Source organism: Rhinolophus ferrumequinum, assembly GCF_004115265.2.
Source record: "Rhinolophus ferrumequinum isolate MPI-CBG mRhiFer1 chromosome 15 unlocalized genomic scaffold, mRhiFer1_v1.p scaffold_54_arrow_ctg1_1, whole genome shotgun sequence".
NCBI lineage: Eukaryota > Metazoa > Chordata > Mammalia > Chiroptera > Rhinolophidae > Rhinolophus > Rhinolophus ferrumequinum.
The window spans coordinates 17,116,199-17,141,282 of NW_022680357.1; the positions used below are offsets into that span (position 1 = coordinate 17,116,199).

Consider the following 25,084-nt stretch of genomic DNA (forward strand, 5'->3'; position numbering starts at 1 on the left):
GGTCGACCAGGGCTGGCTGGTGTCTGGTGGCTGAGATGACAGGGCCCCCATCTCCACGGGGTCTCCCAGCCCCAGCAGGTTAGCCTGGGCGCGTTCAATGGCAGCTACCGGGTTCCAGGGGGAGCAGGAGGCCAAGTCTTAATGCACGAGAGCTTTGTGTCTGCATGTGTCACATTAGCTACTGTCCTGTTGGCCAAAGCAAGTCATGGGCCAAGTTTGGAGGTGTCGTGGGAGGGTCTACGAAAGGGGGTTCATAGGAAGGGGAGTCACTGTGGCCATTTTTGCAAATATCCACCCCTCCATGACCATAAGGCAAAGCTGGAAAGCTTCCCTCACCCTGGATTGAGCGGAAAATCCAGGTGCGTCCGTCCCCCACGTCCCATCTCTGAGTTCTCGGGCTGGCCGGGAATTTGTTCCTTGGCGGGCGCACCACGCCGCCTTCCAGTGGGGCGCACTCTGCTCCCCTCAGACTGGTTTGCGGCATTCCCCAACCTGTGCTTCCTGCGTGGCCTGACCTGGCCCGTGGCTCGGGCAGTGGGCCATGTGGCTGTGAGTCTGTGCCTCTTGAATGCCAGCCTGTGCCAAGGCCATATGCCGTCTGGGCAAGGGCATTATTCACTGTGAACATCACGGCTGAGCTGACAGAGGCAGCTGCTGGGGCCGGAACCTGTCACCGTCAGGACAAGTCCTGGGACCTGCTGTACCTCCGTCCACAGGAAGCTGGGCCAGTGACAGATCTGCTTCTCAGCTCTCTGGATCCTACAGCCTGAGGCCTCTAGCACCAAAGGGGACTAGTGTCTCAGTCCCCAAGGTCCTCTGAAGTCACTCACCAAGGTTGCCAGGAGCTGGACAACCTGGGTCCTGCCTGATCCTTCTAGAAACCCTGTGGGGAAGCATGTGGGCTGCACCCCATCTGTCCCCCCAGGATGGGCTGGTGCAGTGGACAGGACTCTCCCCTGTCGCTGGAGAGTGAGGCTCGATGCCAAGAACAAGAAAGGGCCTCGGAGGCCGAGGCTGCAGAAATGTCCCCCAGGGGCCACGTGACAGCAGCCAGCACTGACGTCATTTGCCATGTGCCAGGCAACATGCTGAGCGTGTGCCCTTGCAGTTGGTCCTGTTGGTATTGCTGTTCTAAAGAAGGGGAAACTGAGGCATGGGAGATGCAGGCACAGTGCTGGCTCAGCCGGGGTGGGGGGAATGACGACCGTGCTGTAGTCTGTCTGTCTGTCTGTCTGTCTGACTGACTCACTCCAGGGCCCTTACTGCCCACACCTGATGCCAGAGGTGGGTGATGAGGTGGCCGTGAGGCTGGAGGGGGCGCTAGGAAAGACGGACTCAGGAAAGGAGGACTCATGCCCGGTGGGCTTGTCACAGGAGTCAGACCTGAGGGACTGAGCAGGAGAGACTGGAAAGGAGTTAACCCTTCTTGTCTGCGGTTCAGTGTTAATTAGTGCTGAGCCCGAGGACCACGCAGACCCATGAGCCGTGGGAACCACTGATGGATCTTAAGCAGGCGCGTAACAACAGGAATAAGTAAATTACAGGGTATAGTAGAAGGTGGTACGTGATACAGAGCAAACGAGGAGTAAACAAGAAAGAATCAGGGGTGTTGCAGTTTTAAAGAGGGTGGTCAGTCGTGTGTTCCCTGAGAAGGTGCCTTTGCGTACAGACTTGAAGAAGGGGAGGGAGGTGTGGAGATCTGACGGAAGAGCTTTCCACTGAAGGGGAACAGCAAGTGCAAAGGCCCTGAGGTGGAAATGTGCCTGGTGTGTCCAACTGCAGAACAGCCAGAGAGGCTGCAGTAGAGTGAGGGCGGGCGCAATGGTCGGAGGTGAAGTCAGAGAAGTAAGGGGAGGGCACAGGTGGTCTTTGAAGGAAACCAAGTTGAGAGAAAGGAGAGTGTGTGAGACGCGGACGGGAACAGGAACAGTGGTTTACACAGGACAAGGCGACTTCCATGGCAGAAGCCTACCTTCTCATCCAAATGAGGGCAGAAAGGTTTGCAGTCCCCTGGGAGCTGGAGAGGACACCTCGCAGCACCCCAGAAACTCAGGCCAAATCGTCTTAGCTTCATTTGACTGTTTGCAAGACCAGGAAGGGAAGACCTGTGGGCGCTTCGCTCGCTTCTCTTCCCTCAGCATCTTCCCAAGTTCTTGGCGTGTAATTGGTCCTTATCCAACGTCTGATCTGGCAAAAGGAAGAAGAGAATGTCAGTGCCCTGAGCACACAGGTCATAGCGTCATTTGATTTGGTCCTTATTTTGTAGCTATTGATGTTGTTTTAAAAATACCTGCCAAAATTTTACAGTTGAGGAATGTCACATGAAAAATCTTCATTTCTGACTTCAGTTTTAAAGAATCGCCTATGTGAGATTTCCAAAGGGCGTCGTGGGAAGCAGTGAGGGAGGCGAGCCTGGCTGTGTTAAGATGCTCGGACAGAGTAACACTCCTGCTAACCAGGTGCTCCGTTTGGGGCAAAGTCAGGGCACTTTATGGTGCTTGCAGAATATTGGAAACTGCACACAGATGCCAGCTCCTGAACACATGCCCACTTGTGCTTCCTTCTCTGAGAGGTCACGGGATGAAGGAAAGTGACAGGGACGCTCAGGGCACGTTTCCCAGCCAGCTGATGGCTGGCAAAGGCTGCCCAGAGCACCAGCCCAGCCACGCCGAGGGTGTCACACCCTCTGAGAGTGAGCCAGAGAGGCTGGAGAGGCCAAAGGAAGCCAACCAACACAAACACTGGTCCAGGGGGCAGAGGTGAAGGGATGGGAGCAATTTTTCCAGGACAACAGAGTTCTAAGACAGAAGTAGTATGTGAAAAGCTGTCCCACGGAGACCTGTTCATGGAAGGTCCATGCTGTGGGGGACTGAGGGAAGTTCAAGGCGACACAATTAGCACTACCAGAAAACGAAGTGAGCGCTAGGGTGGCTGGAAGAACCACTTACCTGGTGGTTTTGCCGGAGGGGAGGAGGTTATTTTTGTTTTTTGGCTTGACACTAAAATACTAGATGGTGGTTGACCTGTGTACTTTCTTTCTGTTGAGGTTGGAAGTTAGCAATTGATCACTGCCCTCATCACTTCCTGGTTCCAAACTAAAAAGAGTAGATGCAGGTGGAAATGAACATAGAATTTCCGCTTGTATTCCTGGGCCAGCTAGACTGAAGCGTGTCCTGAGCCCCAGACCCAAGGCAGGCTCTCTGCAGCTGGCTGCCATCCTTCCACCTGGCTCTGGAGCCAGCCTGCAGGAGCGTTTTGGTGCCTGCACAGCCAGGCAGCGAGGGGACCTGGCCCTGCCTCAGCCTCGTCTGGGTCCAGCAGAGGAAAGACAGAGGGCTGGCTTCCAGACCTGGCTCTCCAAACCAGAGCAGGTGGGTCCCGCCCCAGGTGGGACATAGGCTCCATTTCTGGGCAGAGAGATGGAGGAAGAGGGAGAAACAGGCTCAAGAAGGAAGCCGAGCCAGATGAGCCAAATGTCATCACGTCAGTTCTGACACCTGCCCCAGAGTATTTATCACGTGTCAGGGACCTTTCTGAAGGCGTTGTGTGACCTGATTTTTCTCACTGTGTTGTCCCACTTATTACTCTTTGTGACAACCCCACGGCGATTACTAATATTGACGCCGTCTTTATAGACGAGAATCCCGAGGAACATGGACATTAGGAAACTTACCTGCGAACCCACGAGTAAGAGGCTGAGCCGAGCTGCACGCCCAGGTTTACCCGACTCCAAACTGGAGCTCCTGCCAAGACAGAAGGGGCAGCAGAAGCTTCACTCGGGCACTTTCCAACAGGATGCCAGTTTGGGCAGGAGTCCCCGTGGCTCCCTGGCACAGGACGCCTTATCAGAAGGGGCTGCACACCCTGTACCTTCTCCCTCGGCCTGCGGGACGGGTCCCACGGTGTCACCCTCCAGGGCAAGCTGTGGGTCAGAGCTGGCTCAAACCTCTGCCACTTGCGAGCTGGATGGCCTTGGGTCACTTCCCTAATCTCGGTTTTTCCATCTGTGTAAAAGGAGGACAAAAGATCCACTGTCAGCTTTCTCCCCTGTGCAGAGTCAGGCGGGGTCCGATCCCACGTAGACACGTATATACCTTGACCATCGTTCTTTTTTGCCAGACCCGTGTTCAGCCCCAAAGCACTGTGTTGTTCCCTGTTATGGGGCACACCACGCCCATCCGAACCCCGTTTTGGCCTCTTAAGGTTCCGTGAGAGGCAGCTTGGAAGACGCGAGCCTCCCCCACCCTGTTCCCTATGCCTCCAGTTCAGGAGACACCCCCAGCTGCCAGCTCAGTGCAGAGATGCTCCCCCACTGGGGCCAAAGTGTGGCCCTTCCCTCGAGGAACCCACCTCACCTGGCGAGTCAGGAAGAAGTGAGGTCCTGGGCACAGAGCCCAGCAGAAGGTCTGGCCCACGGTCGCCGGGTGAACCCCCTCTGGTCGCTGGGTACCAACGGCTGGAGTCAGAATTTCGATGGACCATCTCTGGCCCAGCCCAGCTTTCTCCGAGGATCAGGTCATCAGAAATTAGTCTTTCTTGATTCACATGGCAGCCCAGGCTCCCTCACTTCTCAAGACTGAGAGCTAAATGTGGGAGCAGTTAACACGCGGATTATCTTCTAAGCAGAGCAGCCCCGAGGCTCATTTGCTTCTCCCACAAAAGCCTCCCGAGGCCGCCACAGACCCCGCTTTACAGCTCAGCTCAGCCGCGTGATGAAACCCCCAGCAGCCCATTTAGGAATGAGATGCCAAGTCTCCCAGCAAAACACAGCCGGGAACAGATGCTTCAGAACACGAAACAAACGGAAATCCAGCCTTTCCTTTCTCTCTCTGCTATGAAGAGGCAGAAAACCTTTCTTGGGAAGTACGACCTGGGGAGGGGTGGCTGGAGGGTGGGGCTGTGTTCGCATCACCCCCTTGGACATGGGGCCAGGAGACCCACCGTTGGAGACCGCGTTTGGCCAGAAAACCGCAGGGAAGGGATTCCTTGCACGAGACCCAGGGCCAGCTCCAGCCTCGTGCAAAGAGACGGAGGCGCCCCCTCGTAACCCCGGCTGCGTGGGAAATGCTTGGGAAACCAGGCGGTGCCCCAGCTCACGCCATCGCTCCCTTGACTCCAGCCTTTGGCACCCAACGACCAGAGGGGTTCACCCGGCGACTGGCAGGAAATGACCCTCACACCTTTCACCAGTGGGCCCGAGGCAGGTGATTCTACACAGCCCACAAAGTGACCTCTGTGCCACACACTCAAACAACAAACAAGTCAGCGAACGAACCCCAAACACACTCTAGAACCCCAGGAGACATTTGTCCAGGCTTCTCCGGTTGGCAGTTCACATTTTATGAGTCACACGTTGAGCAGAGGGCCTGGCATCTCGGAGCGGTCCTCCTCGTGCGTGCCCGTGGCCGCCCTCTGCCATTCCCCAGGGGTCATCTCAGACCTGCCGTCACCCCGAGTCTGCCCGCTCCTCAGCAGCCAGCAGCGGTGCCCTTGCTCCTACCCTTCCACTGCTTGCATGCAGGCCGCTACGCTCACACTTTCTGTACATTTTATGTGACGCTAATACAGCCCTGTAGAAGTGGCATCAAGTCAGGGTTCTTCAGAGAAACAGCCAACAGGATCTGCTTAGAGACACGCAAAGAGATTTATCGTAGGAATGGACTCACGCGTCACAAGGCCGAGAAGCCCCCCAGTCTGCCGTCCACGCGCTGGACGCCCAGGAAAAGCTGGTGGCATAAGGCCCAAGAACAAGGGGCACCGACAGTGTAAATTCCAGAAGCCCTGGTGTCGGGTGGCAGCGAAGGATGGACATCCCAGCTCAAGAGGAGAGGGTATTCGCCCTTCCTTTGTCCGTTTGTCCTGCTGCAGCCCTAACGGATCGGGTGACGGCCGCCCACGTGCTGGGGGGTCTGCTTTACTCAGTCTGTGAAGTCGACCTGCACAGAACTCATGCTTTGCCAGCTCCGTGGGCATCAGGTCGACACATCCCATTATCCACTGCAGCAACATGTCTCAACCCAATACGTGTGCAAACGGAGTCAGAGAGCTGGAGGGACTTGCTCAGTGCGTCCCCTGAGGGTCCACTGCCCTGAAACACCTGCCTGTGGGTTATGCTTTACCCATGCAGCAGGGTTGTTTTGCTTTATTTTGTTTTGTTTACCACAACTAGGGTGCAGAAGACCTGAGATTGCTGGCATTGCCTATAACTTTTTTCTTAGGGGAAAAAAAAGGACTTTGGACAAAAATATTTCTTGAAAAAGAAAACGGTCTAAAGAGCTGCCTTTGGAGCACAGGCTGTGCTTGGGTTTGATTTCCAGAAATAGCAGCTAAACAGCGGCTACCTCAGTGCGTTTCACGAGTCTTGATGTAATAAGAAAAAACCCACGTCTCCTCCATTACAATCTTGCACAATCAGAAAAGGCAGGGAGGGGTGGGGGGGAAAGGCCTTGACATCCTAGCTAATCAGAAAATGACTTTTCTAATAAGTGCATAGAGTTAAATGATAATTAATTACAGTGATATGACAGCCCACTCCTTGGAAAAACGTGGATGTAAGAGAGATCTCATGACAGAACTGCAGTAATTACCAGACTTGGGGTTTTCTAAACAGATTTGCTTCTTAAAGGAGCGTTGCTGTATTCTTTGAAAACCACTGAAATGGTTTTGACCCTAATGGAACCGTACTGTTAAACATTTTCCACGCATGAGGATATTTAATAAGCAGATACAAGCCTAACATAGAGGACGAAGTGAATGTTCTCTCTTGTTTTGTTTTTCTGGTTGTTGCAGGGCTCGGCCACATACATATTTCTGCAATAGACGACCTCTCTTTGCCTTCGCGGAGACATTTTCCTCCCTTTGGGTCTTCTAATAAAAAAGGCACATATGTCTTTGTTTTGCTAACATTTTTTGAGGCCTTGCCAAGCACCAGACACTGTGCAAAGTACATTTAATTCTCATCCTCATCCTTAATATTACAATAATCCTATGCAGTAAGTACCATAATTGTTCCCATTTTAAAGATGAGAAAACTGAGGCTTCCCAAAGTTAAATAACTTCCCCAGGACTTCTCAGTTAAGAAGGGATCAATTAGAATTAGGAGCCATGTCAGGCCGACTTCAGAGTCTGTGGGTTTAATCACTAAGTTATTGTGCCTTCCTAATTTTAAAGAGCTATCAGACTGACCTGCTGCGTGAGAACCCTTCTAGTGGGTTAAGTAAAAGTTAGACTTGGCTATTCAACTCCCCAGGCATCTGGCATTTTGCGGGAGGCTCCAGTGGGTAGAAGAAATCGCCTGTGTTTTACAGGAAAGGGCCGGGATTCACTGACACGTTTAGCTAATCCACGTGGAGATTGCTGATGAGGATTCTGGTTAATTAGTTGTGGAATTTTAAAAAACGAGCAGATGTGCCCTGCTAAATGCATTTCACTTCCCGAGCCCTGGAGGAAAGCAGAGTGTGTTCTGCCGCTGTGTGTACTTACATATCTTGATTGAACATTCAGCAGCGTGTTTTGCAAGACTCAGGTATCCTGGCTTTGTTCCAGCATGGATAATTACATTCTGCATCCGTTCTCCCTAGTCTCAGGCAGGGACAAGATCAGCCGTCATAACTGCAGCCCACAAGCGCCTACTATGCACAAGCCGACAGCTGGGGCTTTCCCATGAGGCGTCTCCAATACTTTCCACAACCTGCAGAATAAGTATGATTCTATCCCTTTTAATGTGGAAACTGAGGCTCAGAGAGAGTTTAGTGATTTGCCGAAGGCTACACTAAGTGACAAAAATGGATTCCAGCTTAGACATACCTGACTCCAAAGCCTGTATTTTTTCCTCTTCTGTACTATTCATTTGCAAAATAAATTTTAAAAATGCGCTTGACAAAAAAAAAGTCCAAGGATACAAGAAGGCTATGTAATGAAAAACGAGTTCCCCCAGCCCTGAGACCCCACCCCCATCCCATTTCTCCTCCCCAGACCCCCCCTCCACCTTCTTAGGTATCATCTATGCATCCCCACCTTTGAAGCAGCTCTTATCAGTGGTTTAGCTGAAATGGACAGGGTTGTGTACCAAGGTTTCAGATTTAGAATTTACCCGTGCTTTGGGAGCAACGTGGGGAAGTGTTTTGTAGGGCTGTCAAAGAACAGGCTGTTTTACACACATTTCAGGAAAAGTTGGCGAGCACAGCAGGTCATATATTTTTATATATAGTAGGACAGCAAGAAGGTATTAGAATGTCATGGGGAAACTCTTGTCCTTCCTTTTGATATCCAAGTACGTGCGCACACACACACGCACACACGGAGACCAGTTACCATGTGCATATAGCATTTTTCTGCCTACGATTTACTACCAGCATTTGCCCCGTGTCTTCAACATTTTCTAGAATGTTCTTTATTATCACAGCATTAGCATTTCACTACATGCATCAGCCACCATGGCATCCATACAGTACTGTGTGCATTTGGGTTGTTTTCTAGTATTTCACTACGTTAAGGAAATAAATCTGTGGTGAGCATTATAATATACATCTTTCTGCAAATATCTGAACACTTCGACAAATCCTAGAGGGCCTTCCATGAAATGTAAACTATGTGCAATCCTAGCATGGTATATTCGAGAATGCATCTTCTGCGCGCCGTGGAGAACACGGGATAACTCAGCTTTCTGGCAGGTCAAAACGCTGTCTTACTGGGACTGCATTTGTCTTTCGCATGTAAGGTCTTTCCTTTTCTTCCTGCCGTGGGCATCATGGTTACAAAGCCTTCCCAGTTCTCAAGAATATACACTTATTTACTCACATTTTAATCCTTTACTCCATTATGTTCTTCTTAACATTGAGTTCTTTCTTTCTTCTTCAGTGGAGTGTGAATGAGGAAACTGACTCCATTTTTTCCCCAGCTGATTCACTAATTGTCCCGGTAACGTCCCCAAAATCCCTAGTTTCCCAGCTGATTTGAAACGCTACCTTGAGCGTGTGTTTTGTGGACAGTTGTGCTGCTTCTGATTTTGTATTCTGTTCTATTAACCGATTCGCCTGTTCCTAAGCCAGAACCACACTGTTTTAATGACTACGGCTTTATAATATATGTTGGGTGATGTCGCAGTTTCCTCCCGTGATTCTTTTTCCCAACACAGTCTGACCCTTAATTTATTCATCCAAAAGAACTTTATCACTGTAATGTCAAATTCAATTCTTTAAATCCCCTTGCGACTGGATTGGAATTACATTTGATTTATAGATTAATTTGAGAAGAATAGATGTCTTTCTAATACTGTGACTTTCCATCCTGCCATTTATTAAAGTTTTAATTGAACTGTCTATAAATTATAGAACAATATTAAATATTTATCGTGTTAGCAGGCATCTTTGTCTTGCCAAACTTTAATGAGACTCATAGCCTGAGGTTGCCAGCACAAGAACGGGGGTCAAAACGCTTGGGTTTTTATCCTGGCTTCAAATCAGAGCTTCGGGTCTTTGGCCCACGTCTCTCTGCCAAATTTCTTTACATGAATAATGCGACTAATAGTACAAATACCTACTGTGATGAGGTTTAAATGAGATAACCTAGCTCTTAAGGTTATTTTTTTAATCAGCAATGAATGTTGAATTTACTGAGTGCCGTTTCGGGATTTGTTGAGATGATCATTTTTTCTTTTGACCCATTTCTGTGGTGAATTCTGATTCTGTATTCAATGTCATGATGTGGCTTTCAATGGGACGTGCGAGCAAGTTGGCCAGTACTAAATACTGGGACTCACAAACTTTTTTTCTGCAAAACTCGATGGATAATCTATGTTTTTCTGGCATTTAATTATGCTACAAAGAAAGGCCTTGTATGCCTTATATTTGTAGAGAAACTGTTTTCTTTGCTTTTTCCACTGTAGTACCTGTAATACTTATAGAACTTTTGCATTTTACGTATAATTGAAAATGTTTGCCCTGATGCATGTTCGTATAGATAGATGACGGATGGATGGATGGATGGATGGATGGATGGATTCATGGATGTGGGTTTTATTTTGTTCAGACTAGGCTGGCCTTTTGATCTGCCCGCATAGCTATCTTTTGTCTCTAGAAATGTCTCTTTAATTAAATCTTTGCCTATAGCTCTGTCCAATTGTTTTCGGGTTTCTTCAGTAACATTGCCAGTTGCTTATGACCATTCTGTCCTGTGTCCCCTTCTCTCCCGTCAGTTCAATCTTGTAGACTTTTACTTGAGAAGCCCCGGGGCAAGTTTGTTCTGATTTTTATTTTCTACATCACTGGTTCTACTGTTCACTGCTCTGCGTGTAGTTTGCTAGGTTCTCTGCAGTAGCATCTCACATCATCCATACCAGGTTTTGTCCTATCCTGCTGTCTCCTCACGCATCCTGTGGTCTTCTCATGATGCCTGTGCCCACCTCCTGACCTGCTGCTCCAATGTCTCCTTGGGTCTCTCTGACCACTCAGTTCCCTCCTTACGCTTGCTTTCCTCTTCCTTCACCCCCGGTTGTAATCACATGTTTATTTGTCCATTATGTCTTCCTCTAGACAAGAGGCAACTGCTTCATCTATTCTCTTTAGGGCCACGACTTCAGTGCCTAGCACGTGGCTGGTAAACAGTAGGTGCTTAATAAGTGTTTGTCACTGACTCGCTCAGTCATCCACTAGGGAGTTTGCAGATGCCGGGGAAGCTTTCAGAATGGGGGTGGGGCTGTCAGGTCCTTAGGGTGGGGCTTCGGTGGAGAGTTTCTAGATTCTCTGTGCGGGGTGATGTGAGCGCCTGTGCTGCCAGTGGCAGGAAAGGGCGGGCTTTGGTCGTTGGCAGAGCGGGGAAGGTCTGCAGTCGTCGCTGCTCACAGAGGAAGAGCAAGCTGGCCAGAGGAACGTGGCGGAGTCGCCAGCGAGGCTGAGACCCCTGGTGTTGGCGGTGGGGTGTCCGTAGTGGAGCCCCCCTGCCAGTTTCAGCGGCTCTCCCGCAGCCCTCCTCCCCTCCCCCTGTTTTCACTTAAGTTGACTTTGGGAGGCTGGAGGGGGCATGAAGGGCCCCTAAGCCACCAGTTGGCACCTTCACTGGTAACCTTGGTACCACGTGGTCGCCCCAGGCACCGGCTTGCTTTCTGGGTGTCGATGTCACTGGGGAAGGTCACACAAGCGCCAGCCGGCTGAGGATGGAGGCTGGGAAGTAGAGAACAGGCGGAGCTGCTCCCTGCAGATCTCTCCCTGAGTGACGGATGTGGTGGTCCCGAGACGGGCGTCCGATGAGACCGGGTGGGAGGCGGCCGTGTGGAGGTGGATCCAGACTAGACCTGGGTGTTGCTGGGGCAACTGGTGGCGGGCGGGCCACTCGCTGAGGCGCGAGGAGACAAACTGGACGTGGGCTCGCGCCTCAGATGCCACGGAAAGGGGAGGCGTTGCGGGGCGTGCGCAGACAGCTGCTGCACAGGGTGCGGGGGTGGGAGGCGAAGGGACACGTGGAGGATGAGCATGAGGAGAGGAAGTGCAGCCTTTGGGCGTTATTTCAAGAGCTCTGGGGAGAACAGGAGACGTATAAGACTGCAGCAGGAGGGTGGAGGGAGGGGTGATGGCCGTCTTGAAAGTCAGAGAGACTTAACCTGTGCAGCTGGTCACTAGACTCCATACTATCTACGCACCACCCCACCTGGATGCAGGGGCTGCTGGGAAATGTAGTCCTGGCTGGGCAGCCGCCCCCTGGAGATGAGCTGCCCCGGGACGGGGGAGCAGGGATCTTTGGTGGGTGTCGGCCCATCTCTGCCACAGCTGCTGCCACCGACACCCTGGTGCACAGCCGTTAAATCCCTGCGCGAATACAATTCCAGAAGTGGAATTGTGGGTCAAAGCGTATGTGCATTTTACCTTTGGGTAGATAATATCGATTTGCCCTCCTAAAGACTGCATTGATTTATGCTGCTGTCCAAACTGGAGAGGACGCAGGGCTACACACTCTTGCCAGCTATATCTGCTATCATTTTTCAAAATATATTTTCCAGCCTTATAGGTGCGTAGTATTCGTCATAGGTTTTCATTTGTATTTCTTTAATTGTAAGAGAGATGGAGTATCTTTTCGTGTGTTTATTTTCCACTCATAGATCTTTTCCTGTTAACTCTCCTTATAACCTGTGCTCCTGTTCTACCAGCTGGTTCTCTTTTTCTTATCGATTTGCGAGAACTTTGAACAAGTATATTTTAAAAATTTATGTATATGTATGAAATCATCCTTTGTTTCTCTATCTCAAATGCTGCAAATATTTTTCCGGCCAGTCATTTTCCTTTTATTTATGGTATTTTTCCACCCCAGAGACTCGCGTTTGTCACATAGTCTAACTTTTCAGTCTTCTCCTCTGTGATGTTTGTCTCATGCTTAGAAAGGCAGTCCTCATGCCAAGATTAATTTTACATTCTCACGTTTCCTTCTAGTGTTAGAGGCACCCTGGAAGCCAGATTTTGTGCCTTGCTGTGTTGCTTTGATGACTGGCTTTAGTTCTGCGTGTCCCAGTTTCCCCAGCCCACAAACGGGGCTCGTGCGAGTGCCGGCGTCCTAGAGTCAGTGTGAAGCTGGAGAGGTGGCTCAGACACAGAGCTGAGGACCACCTCTGACCCGGGCACCGCGCCACAAGTGTTAGCTGCTAGCTTGTTTCTGTCCCGGCGTCAATGACCGTCAGCTGGGGCTGCTGTGACAGACCGAGGGCTTGAACGACAGACTTGCTTCTCTCAGTCTGGAGGCCGGAAGTCCTAGGTCAAGGTGCCAGCTGCTTTGGTTCCTGGTGAGACTCTCTTCCTGCTGCCTTCGTACTGTGTCCTCACATGGCAGAGGGGCCCAGACCATCTCTCTCATGTCTGTTCTTCTCAGGGCGCTGAGCCCACTCCTGAGGACACAGTACCCCCCTCCAACACCATCACACGGAGAACGCATTTAGTCCATTAGCAGACTGTATGGCCGGTACAGGCTGTGTGCCCATTTGTTAAAAGATATACACCGTGGTGATTTAATATGCTACACATTATGAAATGGTTACCAGTCAAGTTCAGGAATATATACATCACCTCACAGTTACCGTTTTTTAAGACCTCGTCTCTTAGCAACTTTCAGGTATGCACAGTGTAGTCTTAATGACAGTCACTCATACGTCCACTGGACCCCAGAACTTCTTTGCCGTATAACTGAAGGTCTGTACCCTTTGAACCCCCGTCTCTCCCATCTCCTCCAGCCCCCGGTAACCACCACTCTACTCCCTAGTGCTGAATTCCACAGCTAAGTGAGATCGTATAGCATTTGTCCTTCTGTGTCTAGTGTACTTCGCTCAGCCATTAACAAGGAAGGAAATGCTGCCATTCGAGCCAGCATGGCCGAGCCTGGAGCACGTCATCTCCGGGAAGTAAGCTGTGTGCCCATGTCTTATGGTTGGCAGGCGACGGCACTCAAAGTCAGTCCTCTTTGATTCCAAACCCCTAGGCCCCACCAGCCCCTGACATAGCCCACTGCCCATCTCTGTGTGGCTGAACCATGCTCGGACAAAGGAAAGGTGGGTTCAGCCGAGTTCCGGGCAGAGGGTCGCCGTGCTCTTAGGGTTTCATCACGGCCGCCAGGGCTCAGGCCCCAGACTGAGGGCCTCCTCGCTCTGCTTCGACCCACACTTCCAAGTGTAAGACCGTCTAATGAGACTTAAAGGACCGCATCTCATGCCATTTCTGCTTTGCCATGTGCACCTGGTCCTTCGCCCAAGGCTTCCCTAGTGTCAGAGAGGGAGGGGCTCTGGTGCCTCTGCTGGGGGGGGCGGGGGGGGCAAGTCGCGCTGCACACGGGACCACTGGAGGGCTTTGCGCCCGGGCCCCACGCCAGACTCATTAAATCAGTAACTCAGGGGCGGGCGCGGGGGCCGGGCATCTGCAACTTCAAAGCTCCCCGATGACCCCGTGGCCCCAGCGCCAAGCAGGACAGGTACAGACCGTGTTCCTTTAGCCACTCAGCCTTCACAGCTGGTCAGGACTATCACCTGGGGCGCACCTTAGAGAACGAGAGGCCCACGCCCCTCCCCCGTATGCTCAGGGTTGGGCTGCAGTCCAGGAACCCCCACCCACAAACGTTGTTAGTCAGTTGGTCCAGGATGGAGCCCAGAATCTGTATTTTTTTCCAATTCCTCGAGTGGTCTAATGTGTATCCAGGATTCAGAAAAACTAGTTTAAGGCAAAGCACAACCTTCAGAAAAAAGTAAGACTGGGAGGTAGGGATGTTCCCCAGTGTCAAGGTCTGAAAGAGACACTTGGGAAGGAGACCACAGAGCTTCCACCATCACCCCTGACGGTCTGGAGGGGAGCCAGGAGATTAAAGAGGAGGGGACCGAGAAGTCGCCGAATCCGGCGTCTGACTGAGGTCCCAGCAGCCCGCATGGCTCGCTCCTCCAGACTGATTTCAAGGGCGTATTTCAGGTGTGTTTCGGCAGGAAAAGACACAGAACTCATTTCTAAAACACTTGCTATTCCTGCAAAACACGCCTTTGCCCCTAAAAGACTCTCTGAATATATTTGGAGAAGTTTCTTTGGCCAGGACGGTGTTCCGTGGCTGCCTTTGTGTCTTTTGAAACTGTGCTAAACGTGTAAACAGTTCAAGCGGCGTGAAAGGTAATACGAGTACAAGTCAGAACCTCATTCATCCCTGACTGTCTGCTCTGCTCCCACCTCAAGGCCCCTTCCCTGCTGCTGTTGCTAGTTTCCGGGGTCCTGCCCCACTTTGTCTTGGAAATCATTCCGTGTCAGAGCACACAGATCTCCCTAAGTCTATTCAGCGGCTATTCCGTCATTACTTAACCCATACTGACGGACACCGAGGTCGCTTCCTGTCTTAAAGCAAACCTGTTAAAGACTGAAAAACAGAATCGGAGGGAGTTAAGGTGGGTTCCTCCACAGGGCCTCAGATGTCACAGCGGAGAGGAGGGGACTCAGCTGGGTTCAGGGGAGTGCCTGTCCAGGTCCCTGGGGGCCGGGTCTGATGACATGCTGCTTCCGCCTGCAGGAGCCTGATGCCCCGGACCCTGGAGAGCCAGATCACGCTGGAGAAGACGCCCAGCTACTTCGTCACGCAGGAGGCCCCTAGCAGGATCTTCAACATGTCGCGGGACACCAAGCTGATCGTGGTGGTGCGCGACCCGGTGACGCGCGCCATCTCCGACTACACGCAGACGCTGTCCAAGAAGCCCGACATCCCCACCTTCGAGGTGCTGTCCTTCCGGAACCGCACGCAGGGTCTGGTGGACGTGTCGTGGGGCGCCATCCGCATCGGCCTGTACGCGCTGCACCTGCAGAGCTGGTTGCGCTACTTCCCACTCGCGCAGATCCACTTTGTCAGCGGCGAGCGCCTCATCGTGGACCCCGCGGGCGAGATGGGGCGGGTCCAGGACTTCCTGGGCGTCCGGCGGTTCCTCACGGACAAGCACTTCTATTTCAACAAGACCAAGGGCTTCCCTTGCTTGAAAAAGACGGAATCGAGCCTCCTGCCGCGGTGCCTGGGCAAATCGAAAGGCAGAACTCACGTGCAGATCGATCCTGAGGTGATAGACCAGCTCCGGGACTTTTACAGACCTTATAACATCAAATTTTATGAAACCGTCGGGCAGGACTTCAGGTGGGAGTGAGCCGTGGCCTAGGTGCTGGTCTCCCCTGGGAGCCTGTTTCTTAGCGCCTCTGACCCCCCCAACCCCCACCACACCCCAGCAAGCCCAGGCTCCGCCTCCTTCATTGTCTTGGGTTCCATCATCCTGGACCCAGGAAGCCCAGCCATGGCCAAGAGACCAGGGGCTCCCTGCCACTGGCTGTACCCAGTCTGTCTGGGCAAAGTCACCCGCTTCTGGCGTGTTCGGTCAATCCGGAACGGTTTCCCTCCAGGCCCTCGGAGGCCGTGGGAAACCACTTTCAGGAGAGTGGGTCTCCCGTTATGATGGATGTTACACACGGTGATGGCGCTGTGCTAGGAGCACAGCTGTCCCTGTCGCTGCCCAACCCAAAGCGGGCTAGTTAATTCCGAGTGGCACGTACCTCCCCTCTGAGCTTCGCTCCCCTGAGCTGCCAGCCCTGGTGCTGGGGCCGGAGGCTGTCCTGCCCTCAGCACCTGCAGAGCGGGACGCACCCAGCCACTCCTGGGAGCCCGGGCCTTTGAGGAGGGAAGAAACCAGGACTCTCAGCGCTGTGCTCTCTGCTCTGCCTGACGGCGACTATCTGAACACCTGGAGAGCCCTCCACGAGGGACAAAAGCACATATTCTGCGGTTACGGGTCCTTGCCTCACGAGCTTTCATGTTCAGCATGCAACAGAACCATGCTTGTCCGTGTGAAATAAATATGGCTCCCTCCTGTCCTACCGCTACGCTTTTCTCTGTGACAGCGAGACTGAGAGAGCGAGAGGCGAGAAGAGAGCGAGAGTGAGAGAGAGAGCGAGAGTGAGAGTGAGAGGTAGACCGAGAAGAGCGAGAGAGAGCAAGAGCAATAGACCAAGTGGAGCGAGAAAGAGCGAAAAGAGCGAGAGCTAGAGGGAGGGAGAGCAAGAGCAATAGAGCGAGTAGAGCGAGAGCTAGAGCGAGTTAGAGCGAGAGCTAGAGCGAGAACTAGAGCAAGGGAGAGCAAGAGCAATAGAGCGAGTAGAGCGAGAGTTAGAGCGATGGAGAAGAGAGCAAGAGCAATAGAGCGAGTAGAGCGAGAATTAGAGCAAGAGTTAGAGCGAGAATTAGCACGAGAATTAGAGCGAGGGAGAGGAAGAGAGCAAGAGCAATAGAGCGAGTAGAGCGAGAGCGAGAATTAGAGCGAGGGAGAGCAAGAGAGCAAGAGCAATAGAGCGAGTAGAACTAGAGCGAGAACTAGAGCGAGGGAGAGAAGAGATCAAGAGCAATAGAGCGAGCTGAGCGAGAACTAGAGCGAGTTAGAGCGAGAATTAGAGCGAGAATTAGAGCGAGGGAGAGGAAGAGAGCAAGAGAAATAGGGCGAGGTAGAGCGAGAATGAGAGCGAGAATTAGAGCGAGAGAGGAAGAGAGGAAGAGCAATAGAGCGAGAACTAGAGCGAGTTAGAGGAAAAATTAGAGCGAGACATAGCGAGAGCAAGAGCAATAGAGCGAGTAGAGCGAGAGAGCGAGAATTAGAGCGAGGGAGAGGAAGAGAGCAAGAGCAATAGAGCGAGTAGAGCGAGAATTAGAGCGAGAATTAGAGCGAGGGAGAAGAGAGGAAGACATAGAGCGAGTTAGAGCGAGAATTAGAGCGAGAGGAAGAGAGCAAGAGCAATAGAGCGAGTTAGAGCGAGAACTAGAGCGAGAATTTGAGCGAGAATTAGAGCGAGAATTAGAGCGAGAATTAGAGCGAGGGAGAGGAAGAGAGGAAGAGCAATAGAGCGAGTAGAGCGAGAATTAGAGGGAGACAGCGAGAGCAAGAGCAATAGAGCGAGTTAGAGCGAGAGAGCAAGAATTAGAGCGAGGGAGAGGAAGAGAGCAAGAGCAATAGAGCGAGTAGAGCGAGAATTAGAGCGAGGGAGAGGAAGAGAGCAAGAGCAATAGAGCTTGTAGAGCGAGAGTTAGAGCGAGTTAGAGCGAGAATTAGAGCGAGGGAGGAAGAGAGCAAGAGCAATAGAACGAGTAGAGAACTAGAGCGAGAACTAGAGCGAGAATTAGAGCGAGGGAGAAGAGAGGAAGACAGAGCGAGTAGAGCGAGAGTTAGAGCGAGTTAGAGCGAGAATTAGAGCGAGAGGAAGAGAGCAAGAGCAATAGAGCGAGTTAGAGCGTGTTACAGCGAGAACTAGAGCGAGAATTAGAGCGAGAATTAGAGCGAGGGTGAGGAAGAGAAAGAGCAATAGAGCGAGTAGAGCAAGAGTTAGAGCGAGAATTAGAGCGAGAATTAGAGCGAGGGAGAGGAAGAGAGGAAGAGCAATAGAGCGAGTAGAGCGAGAGAGCAAGAATTAGAGCGAGGGAGAGGAAGAGAGCAAGAGCAATAGAGCGAGTAGAGAACTAGAGCGAGAATTAGAGCGAGAATTAGAGCGAGATTTAGAGCGAGGGAGAGGAAGAGAGGAAGAGCAATAGAGCAAGTAGAGCGAGAATTAGAGCGAGTTAGAGCGAGAATTAGAGAGAGGGAGAGGAAGAGAGCAAGAGCAATAGAGCGAATAGAGCGAGAATTAGAGCGAGAATTAGAGCGAGGGAGAGGAAGAGAGGAAGAGCATTAGAGCGAGTAGAGCGAGAATTAGAGCGAGTTAGAGCGAGAATTAGAGGGAGAGGAAGAGAGCAAGAGCAATAGAGCGAGTTAGAGCGTGAACTAGAGCGAGAAGTAGAGAGGGAGGAAGAGAGCAAGAGCAATAGAGCGAGTAGAGAACTAGAGCGAGAATTAGAGCGAGAATTAGAGCGAGGGAGAGGAAGAGAGGAAGAGCAATAGAGCGAGTAGAGCGAGAATTAGAGCGAGTTAGAGCGAGAATTAGAGAGAGGGAGAGGAAGAGAGCAAGAGCAATAGAGCGAGTTAGAGCGAGAACTAGAGCGAGAAGTAGAGCGAGGGAGGAAGAGAGCAAGAGCAATAGAGCGAGTAGAGAACTAGAGCGAGAATTAGAGCGAGAATTAGAGCGAGAATTAGAGCGAGGGAGAGGAAGAGAGGAAGAGCAATAGAGCGAGTAGAGCGAGAATTAGAGGGAGACAGTGAGAGCAAGAGTAATAGAGCGAGTTAGAGCGAGAGAGCAAGAATTAGAGCGAGGGAGAGGAAGAGAGCAAGAGCAATAGAGCGAGTAGAGCGAGAATTAGAGCGAGGGAGAGGAAGAGAGCAAGAGCAATAGAGCGAGTAGAGCGAGAGTTAGAGCGAGTTAGAGCGAGAATTAGAGCGAGGGAGGAAGAGAGGAAGACATAGAGCGAGTAGAGCGAGAATTAGAGCGAGTTAGAGCGAGAATTAGAGCGAGAGGAAGAGAGCAAGAGCAATAGAGCGAGTTAGAGCGTGTTACAGCGAGAACTAGAGCGAGAATTAGAGCGAGAATTAGAGCGAGGGTGAGGAAGAGAAAGAGCAATAGAGCGAGTAGAGCAAGAGTTAGAGCGAGAATTAGAGCGAGAATTAGAGCGAGGGAGAGGAAGAGAGGAAGAGCAATAGAGCGAGTAGAGCGAGAGAGCAAGAATTAGAGCGAGGGAGAGGAAGAGAGCAAGAGCAATAGAGCGAGTAGAGAACTAGAGCGAGAATTAGAGCGAGAATTAGAGCGAGGGTGAGGAAGAGAAAGAGCAATAGAGCGAGTAGAGCAAGAGTTAGAGCGAGAATTAGAGCGAGAATTAGAGCGAGGGAGAGGAAGAGAGGAAGAGCAATAGAGCGAGTAGAGCGAGAGAGCAAGAATTAGAGCGAGGGAGAGGAAGAGAGGAAGAGCAATAGAGCAAGTAGAGCGAGAATTAGAGCGAGTTAGAGCGAGAATTAGGGAGAGGAAGAGAGCAAGAGCAATAGAGCGAGTTAGAGCGTGAACTAGAGCGAGAAGTAGAGAGGAAGAGAGCAAGAGCAATAGAGCGAGTAGAGAACTAGAGCGAGAATTAGAGCGAGAATTAGAGCGAGGGAGAGGAAGAGAGGAAGAGCATTAGAGCGAGTAGAGCGAGAATTAGAGCGAGAATTAGCGAGGGAGAGGAAGAGAGGAAGAGCATTAGAGCGAGTAGAGCGAGAATTAGAGCGAGTTAGAGCGAGAATTAGAGAGAGGGAGAGGAAGAGAGCAAGAGCAATAGAGCGAGTTAGAGCGTGAACTAGAGCGAGAAGTAGAGAGAGGGAGGAAGAGAGCAAGAGCAATAGAGCGAGTAGAGAACTAGAGCGAGAATTAGAGCGAGAATTAGAGCGAGGGAGAGGAAGAGAGGAAGAGCATTAGAGCGAGTAGAGCGAGAATTAGAGCGAGTTAGAGCGAGAATTAGAGAGAGGGAGAGGGAGAGCAAGAGCAATAGAGCGAGTTAGAGCGAGAACTAGAGCGAGAAGTAGAGCGAGGGAGGAAGAGAGCAAGAGCAATAGAGCGAGTAGAGAACTAGAGCGAGAATTAGAGCGAGAATTAGAGCGAGAATTAGAGCGAGGGAGAGGAAGAGAGGAAGAGCATTAGAGCGAGTAGAGCGAGAATTAGAGCGAGTTAGAGCGAGAATTAGAGAGAGGGAGAGGAAGAGAGCAAGAGCAATAGAGCGAGTTAGAGCGAGAAGTAGAGCGAGGGAGGAAGAGAGCAAGAGCAATAGAGCGAGTAGAGAACTAGAGCGAGAATTAGAGCGAGAATTAGAGCGAGAATTAGAGCGAGGGAGAGGAAGAGAGGAAGAGCAATAGAGCGAGTAGAGCGAGAATTAGAGGGAGACAGTGAGAGCAAGAGTAATAGAGCGAGTTAGAGCGAGAGAGCAAGAATTAGAGCGAGGGAGAGGAAGAGAGCAAGAGCAATAGAGCGAGTAGAGCGAGAATTAGAGCGAGGGAGAGGAAGAGAGCAAGAGCAATAGAGCTTGTAGAGCGAGAGTTAGAGCGAGTTAGAGCGAAAATTAGAGCGAGGGATAGGAAGAGAGTAAGAGCAATAGAGCGAGTTAGAGCGAGAGTTAGAGCGAGAATTAGAGCGAGAAGTAGAGCGAGAATTAGAGCGAGGGAAGAGAGCAAGAGCAATAGAACGAGTAGAGAACTAGAGCGAGAACTAGAGCGAGAATTAGAGCGAGGGAGAAGAGAGGAAGACATAGAGCGAGTAGAGCGAGAGTTAGAGCGAGTTAGAGCGAGAATTATAGCGAGAGGAAGAGAGCAAGAGCAATAGAGCGAGTTAGAGCGTGTTACAGCGAGAACTAGAGCGAGAATTAGAGCGAGAATTAGAGCGAGGGTGAGGAAGAGAAAGAGCAATAGAGCGAGTAGAGCAAGAGTTAGAGCGAGAATTAGAGCGAGAATTAGAGCGAGGGAGAGGAAGAGAGGAAGAGCAATAGAGCGAGTAGAGCGAGAGAGCAAGAATTAGAGCGAGGGAGAGGAAGAGAGCAAGAGCAATAGAGCGAGTAGAGAACTAGAGCGAGAATTAGAGCGAGAATTAGAGCGAGATTTAGAGCGAGGGAGAGGAAGAGAGGAAGAGCAATAGAGCAAGTAGAGCGAGAATTAGAGCGAGTTAGAGCGAGAATTAGGGAGAGGAAGAGAGCAAGAGCAATAGAGCGAGTTAGAGCGTGAACTAGAGCGAGAAGTAGAGAGGAAGAGAGCAAGAGCAATAGAGCGAGTAGAGAACTAGAGCGAGAATTAGAGCGAGAATTAGAGCGAGAATTAGAGCGAGGGAATGGAAGAGAGCAAGAGCAATAGAGCGAGTAGAGAACTAGAGCGAGAATTAGAGCGAGAATTAGAGCGAGGGAGAGGAAGAGAGGAAGAGCAATAGAGCGAGTAGAGCGAGAATTAGAGCGAGTTAGAGCGAGAATTAGAGAGAGGGAGAGGAAGAGAGCAAGAGCAATAGAGCGAGTTAGAGCGAGAACTAGAGCGAGAAGTAGAGCGAGGGAGGAAGAGAGCAAGAGCAATAGAGCGAGTAGAGAACTAGAGCGAGAATTAGAGCGAGAATTAGAGCGAGAATTAGAGCGAGGAAGAGGAAGAGCAAGAGCAATAGAACGAATAGAGCGAGAATTAGAGCGAGAATTATAGCGAGGGAGAGGAAGAGAGGAAGAGCATTAGAGCGAGTAGAGCGAGAATTAGAGCGAGTTAGAGCGAGAATTAGAGAGAGGGAGAGGAAGAGAGCAAGAGCAATAGAGCGAGTTAGAGCGTGAACTAGAAAGAGAAGTAGAGAGAGGGAGGAAGAGAGCAAGAGCAATAGAGCGAGTAGAGCGAGAATTAGAGCGAGGGAGAGGAAGAGAGCAAGAGCAATAGAGCGAGTAGAGCGAGAGTTAGAGCGAGTTAGAGCGAGAATTAGAGCGAGGGAGGAAGAGAGCAAGAGCAATAGAACGAGTAGAGAACTAGAGCGAGAACTAGAGCGAGAATTAGAGCGAGGGAGAAGAGAGGAAGACATAGAGCGAGTAGAGCGAGAATTAGAGCGAGTTAGAGCGAGAATTAGAGCGAGAGGAAGAGAGCAAGAGCAATAGAGCGAGTTAGAGCGTGTTACAGCGAGAACTAGAGCGAGAATTAGAGCGAGAATTAGAGCGAGGGTGAGGAAGAGAAAGAGCAATAGAGCGAGTAGAGCAAGAGTTAGAGCGAGAATAAGAGCGAGAATTAGAGCGAGGGAGAGGAAGAGAGGAAGAGCAATAGAGCGAGTAGAGCGAGAGAGCAAGAATTAGAGCGAGGGAGAGGAAGAGAGCAAGAGCAATAGAGCGAGTAGAGCGAGAGAGCGAGAATTAGAGCGAGGGAGAGGAAGAGAGCAAGAGAAATAGAGCGTTAGAGCGAGAATTAGAGCGAGATAGCGAGAGCAAGAGCAATAGAGCGAGTAGAGAACTAGAGCGAGAATTAGAGCGAGAATTAGAGCGAGGGATAGGAAGAGAGCAAGAGCAATAGAGCGAGTAGAGAACTAGAGCGAGAATTAGAGCGAGAATTAGAGCGAGAATTAGAGCGAGAATTAGAGCGAGGGAGAGGAAGTGGAAGAGCAATAGAGCGAGTAGAGCGAGAGAGCAAGAATTAGAGCGAGGGAGAGGAAGAGAGCAAGAGCAATAGAGCGAGTAGAGCGAGAATTAGAGCGAGGGAGAGGAAGAGAGCAAGAGTAATAGAGCGAGTAGAGGGAGAGTTAGAGCGAGTTAGAGCGAGAATTAGAGCGAGGGAGAGGAAGAGAGCAAGAGCAATAGAGCGAGTAGAGCAAGAGTTAGAGCGAGAATTAGAGCGAGAATTTGAGGGAAGAGAGCAAGAGCAATAGAGCAAGTTAGAGCGAGAACTAGAGCGAGGGAGAGGAAGAGATCAAGAGCAATAGAGCGAGCAGAGCGAGAGTTAGAGCGAGAATTAGAGCGAGAATTAGAGCGAGGGAGAGGAAGAGAGGACTAGCAATAGAGCGAGTAGAGCGAGAATTAGAGCGAGTTAGAGCGAGAATTAGAGCGAGGGAGAGGAAGAGAGCAAGAGCAATAGAGCGAATAGAGCGAGAATTAGAGCGAGACAGCGAGAGCAAGAGCAATAGAGCGAGTTAGAGCGAGAGAGCAAGAATTAGAGCGAGGGAGAGGAAGAGAGCAAGAGCAATAGAGCGAGTAGAGCGAGAGAGCGAGAATTAGAGCGAGGGAGAGGAAGAGAGCAAGTGAAATAGGGCGAGGTAGAGCGAGAATGAGAGCGAGAATTAGAGAGGAAGAGAGCAAGAGCAATAGAGCGAGTAGAGCGAGAGTTAGAGCGAGAACTAGAGCGAGAATTAGAGGGAGAGGAAAAGAGCAAGAGCAATAGAGCGAGTTAGAGCGAGAACTAGAGCGAGAAGTAGAGCGAGGGAGGAAGAGAGCAAGAGCAATAGAGCGAGTAGAGCGAGAACTAGAGCGAGAATTAGAGCGAGAGGAAGAGAGAAAGAGCAATAGAGCGAGTAGAGTCATAGCGAGTTAGAGAATTAGAGCGAGAGGAAGAGAGCAAGAGCAATAGAGCGAGTTAGAGCGAGAAGTAGAGCGAGAATTAGAGCGAGAATTTGAGGGAGGAAGAGAGCAAGAGCAATAGAGCGAGAACTAGAGCGAGGGAGAAGAGCAATAGAGCGAGTTAGAGCGAGAACTAGAGCGAGTTAGAGCGAGTTACAGCGAGAGAGCGAGAAGTAGAGCGAGTTAGAGCAAAAATTAGAGTGAGGGAGAGCAAGAGAAATAGAGCGAGTAGAGCGAGAATTAGAGCGAGACATAGCGAGAGCAAGAGCAATAGAGCGAGTTAAAGCGAGAGAGCGAGAATTAGAGCGAGGGAGAGGAAGAGAGCAAGAGCAATAGAGCGAGTAGAGCGAGAATTAGAGCGAGGGAGAGAAAGAGAGCAAGAGCAATAGAGCGAGTTCAGCGAGAACTAGAGCGAGCATTAGAGCGAGAATTAGAGCGAGGGAGAGGAAGAGAGCAAGAGCAATAGAGCGAGTAGAGCGAGAATTAGAGAGAGATAGCGATAGCAAGAGCAATAGAGCGAGTTAGAGCGAGAACTAGAGCGAGAATTAGAGCGAGGGAGGAAGAGAGCAAGAGCAATAGAGCGAGTAGAGCGAGAACTAGAGCGAGAATTAGAGCGAGAGGAAGAGAGAAAGAGCAATGGAGCGAGTAGAGCGATAGCGAGTTAGAGAATTAGAGCGAGAGGAAGAGAGCAAGAGCAATAGAGCGAGTTAGAGCGAGAAGTAGAGCGAGAATTAGAGCGAGAATTTGAGGGAGGAAGAGAGCAAGAGCAATAGAGCGAGAACTAGAGCGAGGGAGAAGAGCAATAGAGCGAGTTAGAGCGAGAACTAGAGCGAGTTAGAGCGAGTTACAGCGAGAGAGCGAGAAGTAGAGCGAGTTAGAGCAAAAATTAGAGTGAGGGAGAGCAAGAGAAATAGAGCGAGTAGAGCGAGAATTAGAGTGAGATAGCGAGAGCAAGAGCAATAGAGCGAGTTAAAGCGAGAGAGCGAGAATTAGAGCGAGGTAGAGGAAGAGAGCAAGAGCAATAGAGCGAGTAGAGCGAGAATTAGAGAGAGATAGCGATAGCAAGAGCAATAGAGCGAGTTAGAGCGAGTTAGAGCGAGAATTAGAGCGAGTTAGAGCGAGAACTAGAGCGAGGGAGAAGAGCAAGAGCAATAGAGCGAGTAGAGCGAGTTAGAGCGAGAACTAGAGCGAGAGTAAGAGCGAGAATTAGAGCGAGGGAAAGGAAGAGAGCAAGAGCAGTAGAGCGAGTAGAGCAAGAACTAGCGCGAGAGTTAGAGCGAGAATTAGAGCGAGGGAGAGCAAGAGAGCAAGAGCAATAGAGCGAGGGAGAGGAAGAGAGCAAGAGCAACAGAGCGAATAGAGTGAGATTTAGAGCGAGAGAGAGGAAAAGAGTAAGCAATAGAGCGAGTAGAGCTAGAACTAGAGCGAGGGAGTAGAGCAAGCGCAATAGAGCGAGTAGAGCGTTAGAGCGAGTTAAAGCGAGGGAGAGGAAGAGAGCAAGAGCAATAGTGCGAGTAGAGCAAGAGTAAGAGCGAGAATTAGAGCGAGAATTAGAGCGAGGGAAAGGAAGAGAGCAAGAGCAATAGAGCGAGTTAGAGCGAGAGTTAGTGCGAGGGAGAGGAAG

At 50.9% G+C, this 25,084-nt stretch overlaps 1 protein-coding gene across 1 annotated transcript in view; it reads left to right on the forward strand.

Moving 5' to 3' along the window:
* HS3ST2 (heparan sulfate-glucosamine 3-sulfotransferase 2) overlaps positions 1-16,344 on the forward strand; it is a 54,728-nt gene extending 38,384 nt beyond the window's left edge. The window contains exon 2 of the mRNA XM_033102052.1: positions 15,013-16,344. Within this exon, the coding sequence (XP_032957943.1) occupies positions 15,013-15,631 (619 nt within the window). The 3' untranslated portion in view covers positions 15,632-16,344. The remainder of the gene's footprint in view (positions 1-15,012) is intronic.
* The last annotated feature ends 8,740 nt before the right edge of the window (positions 16,345-25,084 follow it).